The sequence below is a fragment of the Vanessa atalanta genome, chromosome Z, assembly GCF_905147765.1.
Source record: "Vanessa atalanta chromosome Z, ilVanAtal1.2, whole genome shotgun sequence".
In the NCBI taxonomy this organism is placed as follows: domain Eukaryota; kingdom Metazoa; phylum Arthropoda; class Insecta; order Lepidoptera; family Nymphalidae; genus Vanessa; species Vanessa atalanta.
The window spans coordinates 3,116,689-3,134,696 of record NC_061902.1 but is presented as its reverse complement, the minus strand read 5'-3'; the positions used below and the strand labels follow the sequence as shown (position 1 = coordinate 3,134,696).

Below are 18,008 nucleotides of genomic sequence, written 5' to 3'. Positions count from 1 at the left end.
CCTTAAATTATTTATTTATATTAAATTATATTAAAAAAGTAAATTCTTTTTTTAAACTTAGTTTTTGAGCACTGGGTGAAAATCATTTTTATATTTTATTAAATACTGAGAATAAAAAAAAATTGTCAGTTGTTTCGAGGCAGTTATCAATTTCTTGCGATCGCCGTTTCAAAAGGATGAGATTATCTGTCTTAAAGTTTTCTTCAAAATATTATAAAATATTGTTCTCATTAAGTAAATCTTTGATTGTATTTTTTGTAATTAATTTCCGCTTAGTCATATATCCGATTCAATATTATCTTTATTATTTGTTTTATAATGTGTTTAATACTAATAGCAACTGAGTCAAGAGTAAGGCTAAACGTCAATGACAGCATATAAATCCATTCTAACGGTGTCGTAAGAAATTAATCGCTGGCCGGACAAATACGTCGGCTATATGTTGTAGTATAGATGACAACGCATGATTTTTTATAGCGAATTATATACATGGTGTTTTTTTTTATATAAAAAAGATTTTTCAAAATTTAAAATATAATACGTTTATTGAGAACATTTTTTCTTAAATAGATATAAATAAATCATTATTAATTCGATGATTATATATGATAGTAAAAACTTTTAGTATTTTGACAGACTGTGAGTAAAGTATAGAGACCTCTTGTGTGAAACTGCCCTTAAAGTAGTTTAGCATAAATATAAAACGGCCTAAGGATGTCTTCGATTTATAAATTAATTATACAGAACATATTCAATCTTATTACGTTTATAATTTAGGGTCTTTTCAAGATAGACTTAATTTTTAATTACATTTCTAAAAGAAATTATAAAGTGCAAACAATTTTGTAAAACAATTTAAAGACTTTTTCTATATACAACGGATTATTTTACTAGATTGTAATTCGAATATTCAATTACATGTGATGAAAATGTATAGAAATATATGTAATTACTAAAGCATTTTGTAATCTTTAATGAGTTACTATTATCAAAACAAATCGTAAAAAAACGTAAACGAAACAGTTTCTTAACATTTTATAAAACCGTTTGCTCTTGATTATGGATTTATAGTATATTAAAATTAATCATTTGCTCGATATTTTGCATAGAAAAAAACGTAAACTTGACGAATTAATGCATACTAGCTTTACAAAAGAAAAAAAAATTTAGAATATTGTGCTCTATGAATCCAAGTGAAGGCTCGGAACTATAAATAATTTAACGCGACTGATAATTTTAACGTATGAACAACATACTTTAAATAGCAATTACACGTGTAATATATAGTGACCGCATTTAAGGGAGCTATTGCGTATAAAAACATAGGCTCTGAAATTTGAATATTTAAAAAAAAAAAAGAAGTTATATAAAAACGGAGAGTCTTTAAGTCTATGATGAATACATTATAACTTAAAATTTTTCGTGTTAGAATATTTACCAGTAGCGAAGTATACATACACGTATGTATGCGAGGCATTAGGCGACAAATTATTTAACGTTATCATAGAAATGTGTTAATTAATGTAATAAGCGATATGTTCTATAATGCTATAATTTGATGTTTAGCGATAAATCATATTAGAACATAATAACGCATTACGTACACTATAACCATATGCATTAATTATATTAATGAATGTTTACATTAATGTGATAGTAAGTTCAGAGATCTATTTATGTAATAAATTCGTAGCGAAACTTACTTTCAGCGCATAGTATTCTAGTAATATTAGATATAGTTTCGTAGTTTCTTATTACTTAAATTTTTCTCTGTGTTGTTAAAAAAAAAAAAAATCTAATTAATTTATAGAGTACGTCTGATACTATCATCGTGGAATAGAAAACGTCACTAGTGACGATATATGTCGCAATATTTATCGGTAAAACTATATGAAGTCATTACGATGATAATGATGTATTTATAATATATATATTTGCATGTTATTGTAGCAAACATTCAAAATGTTAGCGTGCGTATATGTTTCGCTGTCGGTGTAAATGAAAGTACTAAACTACACTATAAAATTATTATTAACTAGATTTAAGTCTATGTCATACTTATCCTTATAGTTTTCCTAATATATAAAGCTGTGGGTTCATTTAAATTAATTATTATATTGGACGTCTAAGAGATGTTCATCGTGTACATACTACATACCACAGACCATAAAATATTTAGATGCGTCCTTCATAATTTTGATCGACGTCATAACATGAAAGTAACGTGTTTATCTTACAGTGGTCACTCCCAAAACTGACATAATAAGTACTATGCTTATACTTACCTTTTATGAACCGGGATCCTATTTATTAATCTCTTAAATCTATTCCCACACTATACGTGTACAACATGCTTTTATAGCTCCGGTATTCGTAGTTCCGGTAAATGGATTTATTAATAATTATTATATATGTAATTGTCAATCGCTACACTATTATTTATCATTGTGTAATTTAGAATAATTTAGAAACATTTTAGTACTAACTTAGCTTAAGGAAGCGTCGACGGCTTTGTCGTTATATTAATGATGCTAGGATGTGTATATTTTTGGTATGTGGGAGGCGATATCTAAGGCTGGTGATACATCTACGTATTCTCTATATATAGAGGGAAAATGTATAAATTATGTAAGGGTGTAATATAGATACAGCTGAGAGATTCAACTCAACGCCGTCTCGTTTTTTGTAAATATAAATACATATTATTATTATTATTATTTAATTATGAGAAATCTATATCTAATAATTAAATATAGCGGTTTTTTTTATTCGTTTTCAGTAAACTTAGTTGTTCGTTAAATATTATTTATTTAATTACATCTATAATGGCTTGTGATCTCAACGCATCCTTGTGTCATCACGTCTTTGGTGGTCAAATACCTCAAAGACATGTGACTGTTACTAGTTGATTCTCTGTGCAATTGTGTGTTACGTGCAATAACCGATAATACAGGACTAATAGTAATTTATATTAAAAAAAAAAGTTTTAACATATGTTATATAACAGTTTGGTTTGTTTTTTTTTTCTTTAATGCTCCAAAATAATTTATTTTTAACCGTTGACTTATATCGTCCTCGTTTTTATTAATATTATTTATTTTTTAGTATATGTCTGTTATATCAAAAATAACTCATGACATGTTTATAATACTGCTGTATTGTTAAATTTGATACATAAGAGTCTTTTTTTTTTAATTTCTCTTTTTTTAAACAGATAACATTATTTTCAAATAAGATCTGTCTGTATATAATCATTAGAACATCAAACACTAAATTTATATATAAATGTTTATTTAGAATTATATTTAAAGTGCATAAGCACGTGACTATTAAAAAAATTTATTAAATGTCACTGATATGTCAATGTCAGTCTGGGTAGAGGTTCAAGCTAAATCGTTCTAAAAAAACAAGATTCAAACGTGGCTTAGTGCGAGCAATGTTACTATTGTATAGTTGATACCAAATTTGTTTTGGTGATTTTTTTTTCCTAGGAAAAGTTATATTAATATTTGTAATGAGGTCTGTTTAAAGACCGTAATGAAACAAGCGACACGTCTGAGGGTCAATGTAACTCGGATCGTGTTCGTTTTGCTTTATTTTTTTTTTTGTAAAAGCGTTGAAGTGCACAGTTGCTCATCGAAGTGTTCTTTGATCAAGCGAATACTATATAGATGATTTTGGTAGATTAAATATTTTTTGTTGTTTAAATAATTTTATGATTAGTTCTATTTATTTTTAGCATAGGTTTAGCCATTGTTCTAAAGAAAGGGTATTTTTCGTGTATCTTCTAAGAGCACGAGTGTCGTCTACACGTTGTCCCGTGTTAAATGTTCGTTAAAATGAATGCAGCTGTGTTATCATGACTCGATTAATACAATGTGTATGTCTGTATAATATGTATATTCCTGTGTTGTTTTTTCATAGTCTCTTACGAGATGTAGGAAGGTACCTCGCACGTTGTTCAATGTGTATATTCAAATAATATAAATGTAGGTAATATAACAGAAGAAACATAAAAATGATATTTAAAATGATAATTAAATCGAGTCTCGGTAATTGTTCAGCTTTCTTTTTAAACGAACGAAACAACGCGTGTAGCGTCACATGCTTACCATTCACACCATTTACGTTTTTTTTTTGTCGCAATTTTATAATCCTTTATCGATTTCAATATTTTTATACTTTATAAATATTAAGTGGGCAATCCATATTAACCGGCGTCGGGTTGCGTCTTTCAGTTTTATTTTTATAGAATTTTATTGGAGGCGCAACGCCTCTGATTATACATCAAAGTTCGCATTTGTTTAAGAATGCATAGATTTTTTTCCTTTCATAACATACTGTGACATAAAGCGACGATGGCGCTCACTAGTAACTTAAAAATACAAATTTAAAATGGAATGTACGTATGTATGTGCAAAGGAAATTAACTATATAACTAAAATATATTAAGCTAAGGTGATTTGACTTTTATAGAAGTCAGTATAAGTAACTTAAATGTTCATGTAAAATCAGATATCTTATAAAAATATTGCTTTAATCGTCGGTGTATTCTGTGTGACTATGTGAATCCGTATTTGGGACTAAATTAAATTTAAAACAATTACTAGTTGTGTAAAACTACAGGCTAGAGCCTATTAGTTGCATTTTCCTACGCAGTAATATGTTATTATTTGTTGCTTGAAGAGTTTTGTTTTAAATCCTTTTCTTTTATGAAATAAAATGTTTCGTGGTATAAATGGTATTTTATTTTAATATGCCCACTTCGAACCCTTTTGAAAAAGCTTATAGCTTTTTAAAGTGCTCGTTAAAAATTGTATTGTTCTATCATTTTTTTATGTCTAGTTAATTAGTGATTTTGTAAAATATCTCCTTTGCGATACTTTTTTTTAATGTACGGTTTCAGCATTATTGAGTATATAATAAAACTTATCATATCAAATAGTGGATGTCGAAGTCGTTTTAGATTTATTCAAGTTCATAATACTATATAATTTTCTAAAACCTCGTGTTGGTCGTTAAGAACAACATGTGTAAACCATAGCCTTGATTGGTTCTACTTAACAGAAACAGTTTTTTTTTGCCTAACACTGGGCTATAGTGACCTTTTACGTTATAAATTTAAGTCTAAAATTAAATATTAATTTATGAATCAATCTCAAACGTATTAATAGACCAGCTTAAAAGTGCTTTGTCGCTCGATCGGAGCGAGTGATTCAGTAAATGAGTCACCATACACCCCTTATCAAAACGCTGCACCCCTTAGACCAACAAACAGTTCTTTGAAACTCGTAAACATTAAAAAATATTAACTACGTGTGAATGATTATTATTTTCACATATAAATGCTTATTTATTTCAAAAGTACATATATTATTTAAGAATTCTAACTCGTGTAAAGTAATTAACGGGGAATATTGACAGTATTGAATATATTTCTCAACATATATAACGTTCAAAAACACTATATTCACGCCTATCTCTTTAATAGAGATCTCTAAAGAAGCGGGTCAAACGACTACTTATTATACTTATAAGACTATATATTAAATATTGCGAAAGTCACTGCAATTTTTGGTATTTATGAATTTTATGAAAATTTGTTTAGTATTTTTTTTCATTTGGACATATGATACGGAAGGCAGTAAGAACTAGTTCGCTGTCTATCGTGCGATTTGTTGCTATCGCGACACCCCTCTTTTCTTTCCGTTATCACGGTTCCCACGGGCAGCAGTCTCCCTTGCATGAACTAACGAATGAAGATCAGAAAATAATGGTTCGGATATTCAGTTCCTCTTACGTTTCCTCGGCGTTTTCAATAACCCATCTAAGATTACGGATAGATCGCTTTCTCCGGTTATCAGATATTATCTATCTTTAATTTTCTTTTCACAATCGAGGTTTAGTGCTATCTATCTTTAACAGATAACAGATTACTTTTCCTTCTCGCCTATCTAAGCTTTTTTTAAGATTCTCAAAACTTTTATTTATTTATAATTTACTTAGTATTTATATCAAATTCAGAAATCAATTATTTTAAATACAAATAAAGTTTCAATACATAAGTTTTGTTTGCGTTACAAAGCTGTTTTATGAAGTCAATAATGAAACAAAAATAATATATTACTTACAATAAAATAAGGTTGTACTTATTATTACATTTCATGTGACTACTAGAATATCAACCCCACCTCAGGCTCTGGCAGTATTACCAGCGTGATATTGAAAAACACAAGTCGAGTCAGAGTCTTATAACGGTCACGATATTCATTTTGTTATTATATTATACAATAAATTTGTCTATATATCTCTCTACAAGAAAAATATGTTGACTTAATTTCACGCGAATTAACTTTTCGCTACGGGTACTACTTAATTGTGTTCCTAATGCACGCTTCCTGGTTACAAGGAAATAAAAATGCGACCACTATTTATGATTTCATCATACGTGAGTCAACGTCAAGTCGCTCATGAAAATAATAATATATGAAAAAGACAATTTTTACCGAATATGTAAATGTCCAACTGCTGTTCTGAGGCCTTTTTTTGTAAAGAAGGCTTGAAGCTTATTCCACTATGCTGCATTAAGGCATAGACAAATTCACTACTTTTTAATTAATTATTATTCTTATTTAAAAAGCGTAAAAAAATATTCGTAACCCATATTTATAATTTTCCGACAGATAGAATCAACGAAAACATAGATGAATACCTATTTATTTTAATAAACATTGTCTATATAAACAATATTTAATATATCGTAGGTAAGTCACAAATGCCTTACAATAAAATCAAGCATTTCTTGATAGATTTATAAACAAAACAACTTAATTCTGCCATTGCTATAAGCGAGGGCTGTACATTTCCTGATTTCCAACGTCAAAGCAATCACTCGAGTTTATTTTATATTTCCCGCTGAACGAGAGGGTTCCGTGTTATAGTGAGTACATGTGTTCCTCGATCCTTGAAATGAGAACAATATGGGCTTTTATGATTTTTTTTATGCAATCGTTTAAACAGAACACACAATTAAATCATATAGGTATGTATTAATAAAAATAACCATAACAACAGCCTGTGTTATTACTAGGATTGATAGTATTATTGTTGTGTTTCTCAATGTAATCGAGTAAACTTAACCACCACGAGCCTTTACTGTAAAATATTAAAGATTCCTTTAGCTAATTTATTAATCATCAGTTTTATATTTGAAAAAAGCAAAATTTGATTAACTATGATAGGTTTTAATAGGTTTTAATGTATGAAATCGCCAATAAAAGGTTCAAAACGTCAAAAGTAAGTACAATATTTCGACTTACCGCATATTTTATCAAACTAAACTACACATTTCGGTCTAAGAAACATACAAAAAGCCGTCTGACAAGGCCTCTAAATTATAATTGCACGAATGCACACTTAATGAAAAGGGTTTTAATGAACTGACGATATGCGACTCAGGGGGAACAAGAAAACACCCCAGTTTTTAATCCATATTATTAAGATCCTTTTCAAAGAGCATTTATTTTATAATGAAAGTTCTTTTTATGTGGTCGTTATTATCAAAACATATTCACAACAATATCATACCTAAAAATAAATGTTAGCTTAAAACAGACTTTATCGGTGAAATAATTGCGACGAAATTAAAAACTGTAGCAAATGCTCTTTTTGATGTTATTTTCAATCTTACATACATTTACGCATGGTACATTAACATGGAGGCACTTTATTTTTCTAATGAATTAGATTAACTTTAAAATATTACATTGGGCGTTATACTTATTATAATAAATTGGAAATGTTTTAAATAATTCTAACAGCCTATGCGCATGCTTAAAAACCTATACCTAATAAACGATTGCTTTATCAAAATATATTTATTAAAATAAATTAAAATGTTAAAAGCATGTCCGAGTTATGATATAAAAATGTAAAGTTCTCTTCCATACTTTTCTTACCCTACAATACTGTGTAAGAGTGCATGTACATGTGTATACCTGGCCCTATAAATGGGAGAGGTGGAAAGTTTATTTGAAAGAAAGTTTTCGAGTGCGGCGCACGCGTCCAAATAAGCCAATAAGAAATTTTGAAAAAACTTCTCAAAATAAAAAAAAGGTAAGATTTTATTTTATTTAATGAAAATTATCATTTTCCAGTTACGCAATTCGATTTAAATATATTTTTTAAATCGACGAAATAATTAGATGAATTTATGTTATTCATTTGATTTGTTATAGAACTAACATTTTTTAGTTTTAATATTAATTTTAGTAATAGTTTTTTTTTATGTAATGTAACTTAGTACTACTACAACTTGTACCAGAAGATTCACCGCGTTTTGGTTTTGTTAATAATATATTTATATACAAGTTTGACAAATATGAATTTCATGTTTTTGTATATTATATATTCGAAAATAATTTAGAATACAAATTTAATTATGCAATAAGTTTTAAAAAAATATATTAATATTTAAGTGTTTTTCTTCAAAATAAGGCGATTTTATAGGTGTGTTTGTGTATATTGTTAAATGCCTTTGCGAAATGATTACTTTTAAAGACTTGAATATTTTATTATCGTTAACTTTAAAATAATTTATCCATATGCTACTTTTTTGTTGCTCCTTTAATAGTACAGTGAATAAAAACTAGGAACGAATTTTAATGTTATTTTTTTTTGTCGTTTTACATTGACAAAATGAAAATTAAATGAGGTATCCGTTTGAAAATATTCGTAAAATTATGACTTAGTTTCCAATTCAATATACATATTAAATGAGTCCGTAATTGTCAAATTTATAGAGAGGCTTTGCGAATTTACAAGTAAGTATGTATATAAATTTGTTACACATAGATACTAAAAACATTTAATTAGAGAATAAAATGCGGTATGTTAGAATAATATAGTATTTGACTAACTTATAGATTTTAATAATGGGCAGTAAACCATAATATCGTTTGCATATGCGGGGACTGAACTCACGAACCACGATAAAGCTGGCAGTCCGTCGGTTTATTAACTTTCTTAAAAATAATTCTGGATTTATGTTCGTTATGCTAATTTAATTAGGTTTTGTCATACAAGGCGCTAAAATCGCTTTTTCCACTAATAGGTGCCCGTTTTACGACAACATAATACGTGAGTCACCCCCGAACGAGGGAGGTTGCGTGTAGAAATGCATTTCTCAGCGTCCAATGTTATTTGAACTACCTGCCCCTTTAATACATTCAATAATTGGATTAAAAGGAAGAAAGGCTTAGCGGTTTATAGATCAAGTAAAGCTGGTACCGTATATGTAGATAGGGCTGTGTGTCCGTCCGACTGAACTAATTTATTTTTGTTTGAGTGACTCACTATAAATAATGATTAATCTTATCTATGAATACAGTTTTAGGGGGCTCTTATTTTTACGAATATAACTATAATGAACTTATTAATATAATCTATATTTAAGCGAAGGTTTTGTTACAATAATAACAATTTATAATATAGCAGTGCATGTCTTAAATTAAATTTTGACCGAGTATATATTTTATAAAAATATAACATCGTAGCGTATGTCCTTCCTTCAAGCTTGCTTCATAACAAATTTCATTGAATTCGGTTCAGGGATTTGTCTGTCCTTACAACAGACGGACAAACAGAGTTACTATGTTAAAATAAAATTATATATGGATTTTTATTTTTAATTATTTCAGCCTTAAAATGATGTATTATCCAGTCCTATTCTGCACTTGCTTGGCGACATACGTTCTTGGCTTAGATTCAGGTAAGCCTACAGTTATAATACCAATTTTTCTCATATCTTAATTCCCGAAATATATTATATGATTTTTTTTTTTTGTATTATAAGAAACATTTTAATAAATACATATATTTCTTTTGAAAAAGTAATGGGAAAATCGCGACTTTTTTTAAATTTGCAGATGTAGTTGTACTGCGTGCTGTGCGAGGAAGAGACGCCCGGTTACCGTGTGGTCAAGGAAAGGTGTTCTTGGATGGCCCAGACTCATATGTTCTGTGGCTAAAGAATGATAGGGACTTCTTGTACAGATTTCCCAACGAGGACACGGAGCGAAGGCAAGATAATTTAATAATTTAAAAATACTATTCTATATTAATTACATATCTGTTTTAATTACTATGTTTATCCCAAAAAGCTCGACATATTTCAGAAAGCTATCTTGGTGTTTGCACCTCGATATGTATCGATAGCAATCCTCTTTATTCATGTCTGTATTTATCTAGAGATTGTGTAATAATATTATGTTTTTAGGGTTGTTAATCAAAACCATTTATTTGGAACGTCATGCGACTCAGGAGTTTGTTACGATGACACCTCTCTCCTTTTGAAGCGCGTGAGTGAGCAAGACAGCGGTATTTACCGATGTAGAGTTCATTATCAAGCTTCACCTTCCCTTGATTATGTGATCGATGTGAGGTTGGTGGGTGAGTAAATAATAATAATTTTTATTAATAAATATTGAAAGCAAATAACACAAGTATTGATACATTAGATTTATCATGGGATCGATGAATAATTGTGATCGTATTTAATTAAATAATTCATGTGAAATTGAAGTCGAAATTTCTTCGTCTATTATTGTCGAATACATTTTGTCTAACCTCCAGTTTCAGAAACGTTGCAACAAATCCAGCTGTAACGTTAAAATCAGTTTAGCTAGTCGTAACTGTAATCTGAACCCTTATTGATCGCGTCTTGTATCATAGGTTGCCGCTGATCTTTAGACTTAATCCAAATTATTTTAATTGACTTCGATTGAAGTTTCAGATACGGAATAGAAATAAAAATGAGCTGTATTGTTCTCGTTTTGTATCCATCGTTATAATTTATTTTGATTACAACATCTGCTACTTATCCCCCAAATTTATTTGACGAGTTAATGTTATGTTAACAAAATTAAACACGCCATCTTTACCCTTGTAACATAACTGTATTCTGTTTAAAAAAATATTCATTAAGTACGTATTTTTTCGTTTTGTGAAATTGCCTTTATATTTAGATATTAATTTAACTAATAAAATATGTTTATTTAAAATACTTAAATACGAAATTTTTAGACTTAATAGAACAACAATATAGATATTAATTTTCATAATAGACAACAAAATCGTAAGTCAAATCATGCATTTTAGGAGTAAAAATGTATTGATATATATAATAAATGGTTTGAATCTGATATAATTTTGCAAGAATATAAGCATAAAAAATACGAAAAGAACAAAATATTATTACAGATTCACCAGGACTGCCACGAATTTTCAATGAAATGGGAGAAGAAATCAAGAGAGGATATGTGGGCCCATTAAGTCTTAGTTCCGAACTTACGCTGATATGTGAAGTGGACGATGGTATTTATACAACTAGTTGTTATACTTATTGTTGTTGTTATGTTACAGTTATGTCTACATTTCATATATATAATAATAAGCTTGACAAATCTTTAAATTTTCATTCATTGTTTATGAAGACCCGAAATACTCCCGTGGCTAGAAAATCTTAATTGCATATTGTGGGTTAAGTCCGGCTAAGCAAATGAGTTTCTACGTGCTTAATATGTGCTTGTAAATCGTGTCGTTCTTGACGGTGAAGAAAAACTTCGTAAAGTGACCAACACGTGTACGATAAAAATGTGACGGGGCAGCTTGGTCAAAATAAATTTCAAACGTTCTTCTCAAGAAGAAAAAGAATGCCTTAGTATATGTACATTATACAAGTTAATTAATATTTACAAGTCTTTAAACTAAAATGTAACAAATTCATATACGTTTCTGTGTTTTTAATTTATTTTTGTGTTTGTGTTTAAACAAAAATGTATAGTTATTACTACTGAGTTCTTGGTCTTGTTCAGTTACTATTTGCCTCTATAATAATTATTACAACAGAGTAGCGGTATAGTATAGTACTATAACATAGCTTTCTGGCGTACTAATCTAAATTAATCAAGATAATGAGATGTATATTATATATATTAGTATAGTAGTATTTCTTCCTAGTCGTTTCCTCATTACTGAGGGTCGTGACCACCGTCATAGTAGTATATTCCTAAGAATTATTGAATAAGTTTATCTTTTGTAATATGTACCACGTATTTAATAATTAGTATTAAAATTAGATCAACCGGACACGCTGGTGTACTGGCGCCGTAACGGAGTCACTATTGAGCGCGCTCACACCGCGCGTGCTGGTGTGCTCCGCGCAGAGGTGCGCGTGCGAAACGCGACACGCGATGAACTCGACGCGCACTACGAATGTCTTGCACAAAATGCTGACGTCACAGAACCACTCATGGCTAGTGTGGTTGTCAAAATGTATCGTAAGTCAACTAAGCAGTCATTATTTTGAAATAGTTAGATGTGCAAAGGGACCACATCTGACGGTGAGTGGTTACCATTGTTTATAATTCATAGTTTATCTTCTAAGAAACCTGCATTACATTTAAATGTTGTTTGGTGTAAATATATATTATAAAATATTTTTTTATATACGCAGTGCCTCCTCTTCAAGTAGAAATTCGGCTTAACAACAACTTCGATTTCGAAGCGGGTCAACCACGTGTCGTCGACTGTGTGGTAGTAGGCTGCGTCCCACCACCCGCCATCACGTGGCATCTTGGTGACACTTTGCTAAGACCTACCGTACATAAGGTAAGAGACAATCTCATAAGAAAAGAATTGTTACTTAGTTGAGAATTTCACAATGTATTTAAAAAGACGAAATAATGACAACAGTGTGTAGAATGGTACTTAATATATATAGCACTGTTAATTTTAATTAATTAAATGGACTCACCTCTAATTTTTCAAGTGGAAATACAATAATTGTTGAAAAAAGCTACAAGTTCTTCTGTAGTGGTATCACATTTATTAGCAATAATGTTGTTTAATTGATATTTAATATTGATCCATTTTTTCAGGAGTTACATGATGGCAATTTCACGGTGTCATCGTTGACACTCGCGCCGTCTTTGCGCGACAGCAAGCACGATCTCGTGTGCCGCGCTCATAACTCTCATCTGCCCACCTCGGTTTTCGAAGATAAAGTCACCTTAAACGTTGGATGTAAGTGTTTTTTTTATTGAAACGATTTCGTCTGTTTTAAGTAGTTTACTCTTCTTAAAAAGGCTATTATTACTCTTGACATAGAAATATTTTAATGTGTATAATATGTATGTATAAGTCAAGAAAAAAAAAGTATAAGAATAATTTTTTTTACAACTTATTCAATAAAAAGTAGGTTAAAGAATATACATTTTCTGTCTAATAATTTTATTACTATTATATTGTAAAGAATATCTATTCTTAAACTTTTGATTAATTAATCGGAAATAAGTTAAATATTGAATGCATTACACATTAAAGAATATTCTTAAAAAATCTTTTAGACCGACCGATTTGTCTAACAAATCGAGAAGAAACAGTAGGTGCAGTTCTTCACGAGACGGAGACAGTGACGTGCGTCGTAGAAGCATCTCCGAAACCGTTGCAGTTTAGTTGGACGTTTGCTGATTCAAGAACACTTTACACTAGCGTCAAGGTATAGCTTACAAAACATTCGTATGTACGTCGTATTATTTGTTTTTAACTATATTACATAATCTTCTTATTAAACACGTAATAAAAATATATACTTGTATGAAATAATGGATTCCAAACGATTTCTTGCATAAAGATCACTATTCACAACACTAGCTAAATACCATAGGTACTGTACGGTACTGTACGGATTATAAGCCCCAAGTACACCGCGCCAAGTAGAACGAACATTCACATATAAAAATATATATTAAAAATACATGTATAAAAAAAATAAATAAATAAAAATACATGTATTTGTTACACGCACGTAGAATGTGGCGGGACATCACAATCGCTATTCCTCCACCTTGACGTGGATGCCTCGAGACAGTGACGTGGGCTTGCTCCTGTGTCGAGCGACTAACGCATTTGGGGAACAGAAGCGGCCGTGCTCCTACACCATCACACCTGGAGGACCGCCGCATGCGCCCGAGTGTGTCGTCTTACGATCCTACCCTAATGCTGTTAGAGTGCAGTGTCAAAAAGGTTAATTTATCTTAAACAATTACAAATTTAGATACTATGGCCGAAAGCTATGTAAGAATGAACTTTCGTTTATGAAAAGAAATGACAAGTTACTTTGAGCTTTTTATTAATTTTAGTACTTAATTAAATCTTTTTAGATTTATAGCATACAAAATAAAAAACTAAATTATTTACAAAAACTGTTATGATGAAACAAACACGTTTTAAAAATTACCATTTTTTTCTATTCAGGATGGGATGGCGGAAGGTCTCAAATAATCCACCTCGAACTCCTCAACTCAGATGGCACAATTTTTCAGAATGTATCTAATGGAGCTGGTCATTTTCACTTACCTGATATAGACGATAACAAAAACTTAACAGCATTGGTATACGCCAGCAGTTCCAGGGGTCGAAGTGAGACTAAGACTGTGCATTTACAAACCATTACACCACTGAGCCCTTCAGGTAATATAAATAGTAAAGTTACATTATGTATTGAACTTTATTTTACTAATCTCATTTTTTTTAATAAATAAGTCGAGTTGAATCTTAAAATTAACTTATTTTTTGCTGTAAATTAAATATAATATAATCGTGTTCAAAGATATCGTGAACTGAGTACCAATCGAACTTTTAGAATTTGTTTTTGTGTTAATTCGAAGATTTTTTAACAGCCGTGACAGAAGATGTACCTATACGTTCCTGGACGCGTTGGCTCGAAGTTACGGCGGGAGCGGTAGCCATAGCAGCTGCGGTCGCTGCCACCGCTGTTTGCATCAAGCTATTGAAGGCAAAGAGAGAAAACGCTGAACTTAACCCGGATTTAGTGCCGCGATCTGATGGTGAGATAACTACCAAATCACATCTGTCTAAACGAAACTCAAAAACTACCGAATGGCTTTTCATACGGTTTGCGCCAATAAACAAGGTGATTCATTAGGTTTATTAGATTTAAGTGTATAATTAATTAAGGTGCATACATCGGCTCGAATACGACAACGATATCTCTCTTATTATTTAAGAACTATGATATGACTAAGATGAAATCTCAGCCCAATAAACTATATCATCGGCTTAAAATTATGTTTCTCATAGGTTCTTTTCATCGAGAACCAGATTTCGCGAGGGAAGAACGAGTCCTGGGTACAACTAACATCACTGTTAATCAACTAGGTGCTTGTCAGAATGTAAGTTTAATCGCCAATTATGTATATTATTATACTATATATCACCTGGTACTAAGTGGTCCCCAGTACCCATAGACATTACTACTATAAGAAATATTAATCATTCCTTATATCAACAACGTACCATCAACCTCAGGAACTAAGATATTATGTCCCTTGTGTTTGTAAGTACTCTGGTTCCCTCACCCGGAAACAATACTAAGCATTACTGCTTGGCAGTATAATATGATGAGTGGGTTCGATCTACCCAGTTGGGTACGATAAAACCCTACCATCAAGTAAATTCTGAAAAATATATAATAGTAACAACATGTAAAGGTACCAATTCTGGTTAAAGACTTTCTGGTTTAACAAAAACTATTTCATGAAAGGCTAATGATAATACACTCTGGCGATCTCAATTAAATAATATTGTAAGGTCAGTGAGAGATGTTTTATATTTTAGCAATATTCTTCGACTCCGGTCCCGTCGTGTCGCGTCCTCGTCGGTTGCGGAACTCACTCTCTTCCTCAAGACGCATGTCCTGCCAGCCAACATTCCTACTACGTTTAATCTCAACATATCTACCGTATTCATTTAGACAATCGAATGTTATAACTAAAAATGTGATTGATCTAGTCAAACTAGTCATATGTGGATTTAAAATATTTAAAAAAAAAAATACTTTTAATTTATTCTTTTCAATCAAACCTACTTAGGATTTCACCTCTTTTAAGTTTAAATTGAAATAATGCTCAGAGTAAAGTTTTATTGTTTATTTACAATAAAATTATTGGGTTGGCAACTAAGTTCCTGCTAGCTACTTATTTTTTTTTTTAATTTAAAAACTAAACCAATTTGACATTTTTCAAATCTGCTTCAGTGTTGAGGAAAACTTACTTTAACGTTTTGAAAGAGTCCATGGTCAACCAATCATGAGCGATTCCTTCATCTATGCTAGCGAGCAGCTTTTGCAGCATATGAAACTTGATTAAAAACAAAAGAGATGTACAGAAATTATAGTTCAATTTTAATGAACTGGAAATTAATATCAATTTAATTAAACAAAAACACAAAACTTGGTATTCTGTAAAACGACAAATAATCCTTTGTTTAAAGATAATGACTTCAGATCCTAAGATTCTTGATATAAAATAGAAAATCTATTCAGACAATTATTCGACAAATGTCAAAATATAATATACAATAAAAATAGGAGTTAAAAATAAACTGTGCGACAATTAACTACGGAAATAAGTCTTTATAAAAAGAAAGCCAATTAAAAATTAAAAAATTGTTTTTTTTTTTTTTCAAACATATTTTATAAAGGTGGAATTCTAATTTAACTATCAATTGGTACGCAAATTTACTATTGTTAGAAATACTTCAACAAATATTATTATCAACTTCTCTTCGTAAGCCCTTTGATAATTAGCCTTTAGATTTTATGTATAATAATAATAATTTATGTGTTAGATAAAATTCACATTCACATAAAAACTTCATATTGACAAAATGCTTTGCTTAACATTTATGTGTAAATATTTCACACCTAACTATAAATTAAGTAAACTGTATAACATCTATATACTATTACATCCTAATAAATTATTGTATTTGATTTGATGATTTTAATTAAAAAAAAAACTGTCACGAAGGTTTCTGCATAATAACCAGGATCTTATTTAGAGGTCTGGAAGGGCTACAGTCGGGTGTGTGTCACTAATTTATTTGTAAACAAATTAAACTCTTTTAATTCCTTATTAATATTTTATATCAGTCTTTAATTTTTTACTATATTTACTATGTTAAATGTTTTTAATCAGATTTAGAATATTTTCTTTTAAAAATCTCTATTGTGAGGACCCTGCTCCACTGTTGTGGAGTCCCTGGGACCTGAATTTGTTTCTGAATGCTATCTTAGACTAGGGCCTATGCGAGAGACCGGGCCCAAGGAGAGCTCCCCATAGAACGCGGAGAGCCAGATCCTGATCCGTGATTTTGAACCTGCGATATTCAGAGATCTCAGGGAATTGGCGTGGAGGGCCGATGCCTCCTTCTGTGTGACCGTCATGGTCAAGAAGGAGATCGCGGAGCGGGAACGGGAAAGGAAAGGGCGGGACAAAGGCATCGTCATCGTTACCACGGACTTGAAAGGCGTCACCCTGAGACCGTGGACATCTGGCGCGTTTTTTTAGACGGCCTTGAGGAGGACGGCAGGTGGGATGACCTCGCACTAGCGAGAAATGTGGGACTTTCTTTATCTTACTAACTATATGTAACGTTTACCTATACCGATACAGCATATAAATTCATCTATTTTACTTTTTATTTACAGTAATTCTAAAGTCTTTGAAATAAGTTTCAAATTTGTAATAATTTTTTAAGACCATTGGTGTCTCCATAGCCGTACTTTTTGTGGTGTTTACCTGAGGAAGTCGGAAGGCCGACTCGGCGATTTCGTCTCATCCGTGTTCATCCATCCCCTATGTGAAATATTCGACTTAGAATTCAGCGCACTACATTTCATTAACTTCTTGTAATCGAGTTTATTAAATGTAGACATGGCACGTTGACTACTTTGATGCTTACTTTTTTATATTTAACAGTTATCTATTTTTTACAACAAAAAAAAACCAATAAAAATGAAATCGTTCAATTTGCACATCATAGTTGTAGCTAATTTTTCTCCAATATTATTAATATGTATATCTAATATCATAATAAGATTCTTAGTAGGTATGTTGATCCTAATTAACTACTTTTATTAATAC

General features: G+C 30.7%; 1 protein-coding gene across 1 annotated transcript; it reads left to right on the top strand.

The window, feature by feature from the left end:
• Positions 1–9,705: 9,705 nt before the first annotated feature.
• Positions 9,706–15,858, top strand: LOC125076220. The gene is made up of 13 exons (XM_047688283.1): positions 9,706–9,769; positions 9,927–10,080; positions 10,277–10,449; positions 11,260–11,373; positions 12,138–12,338; positions 12,515–12,669; positions 12,939–13,083; positions 13,407–13,558; positions 13,872–14,085; positions 14,317–14,532; positions 14,742–14,909; positions 15,163–15,254; positions 15,700–15,858. Exons 1-13 carry the CDS (start codon positions 9,706–9,708, stop codon positions 15,805–15,807), a joined length of 1,956 nt encoding a protein of 651 aa, XP_047544239.1. The 3' UTR covers positions 15,808–15,858.
• Positions 15,859–18,008: the final 2,150 nt, after the last annotated feature.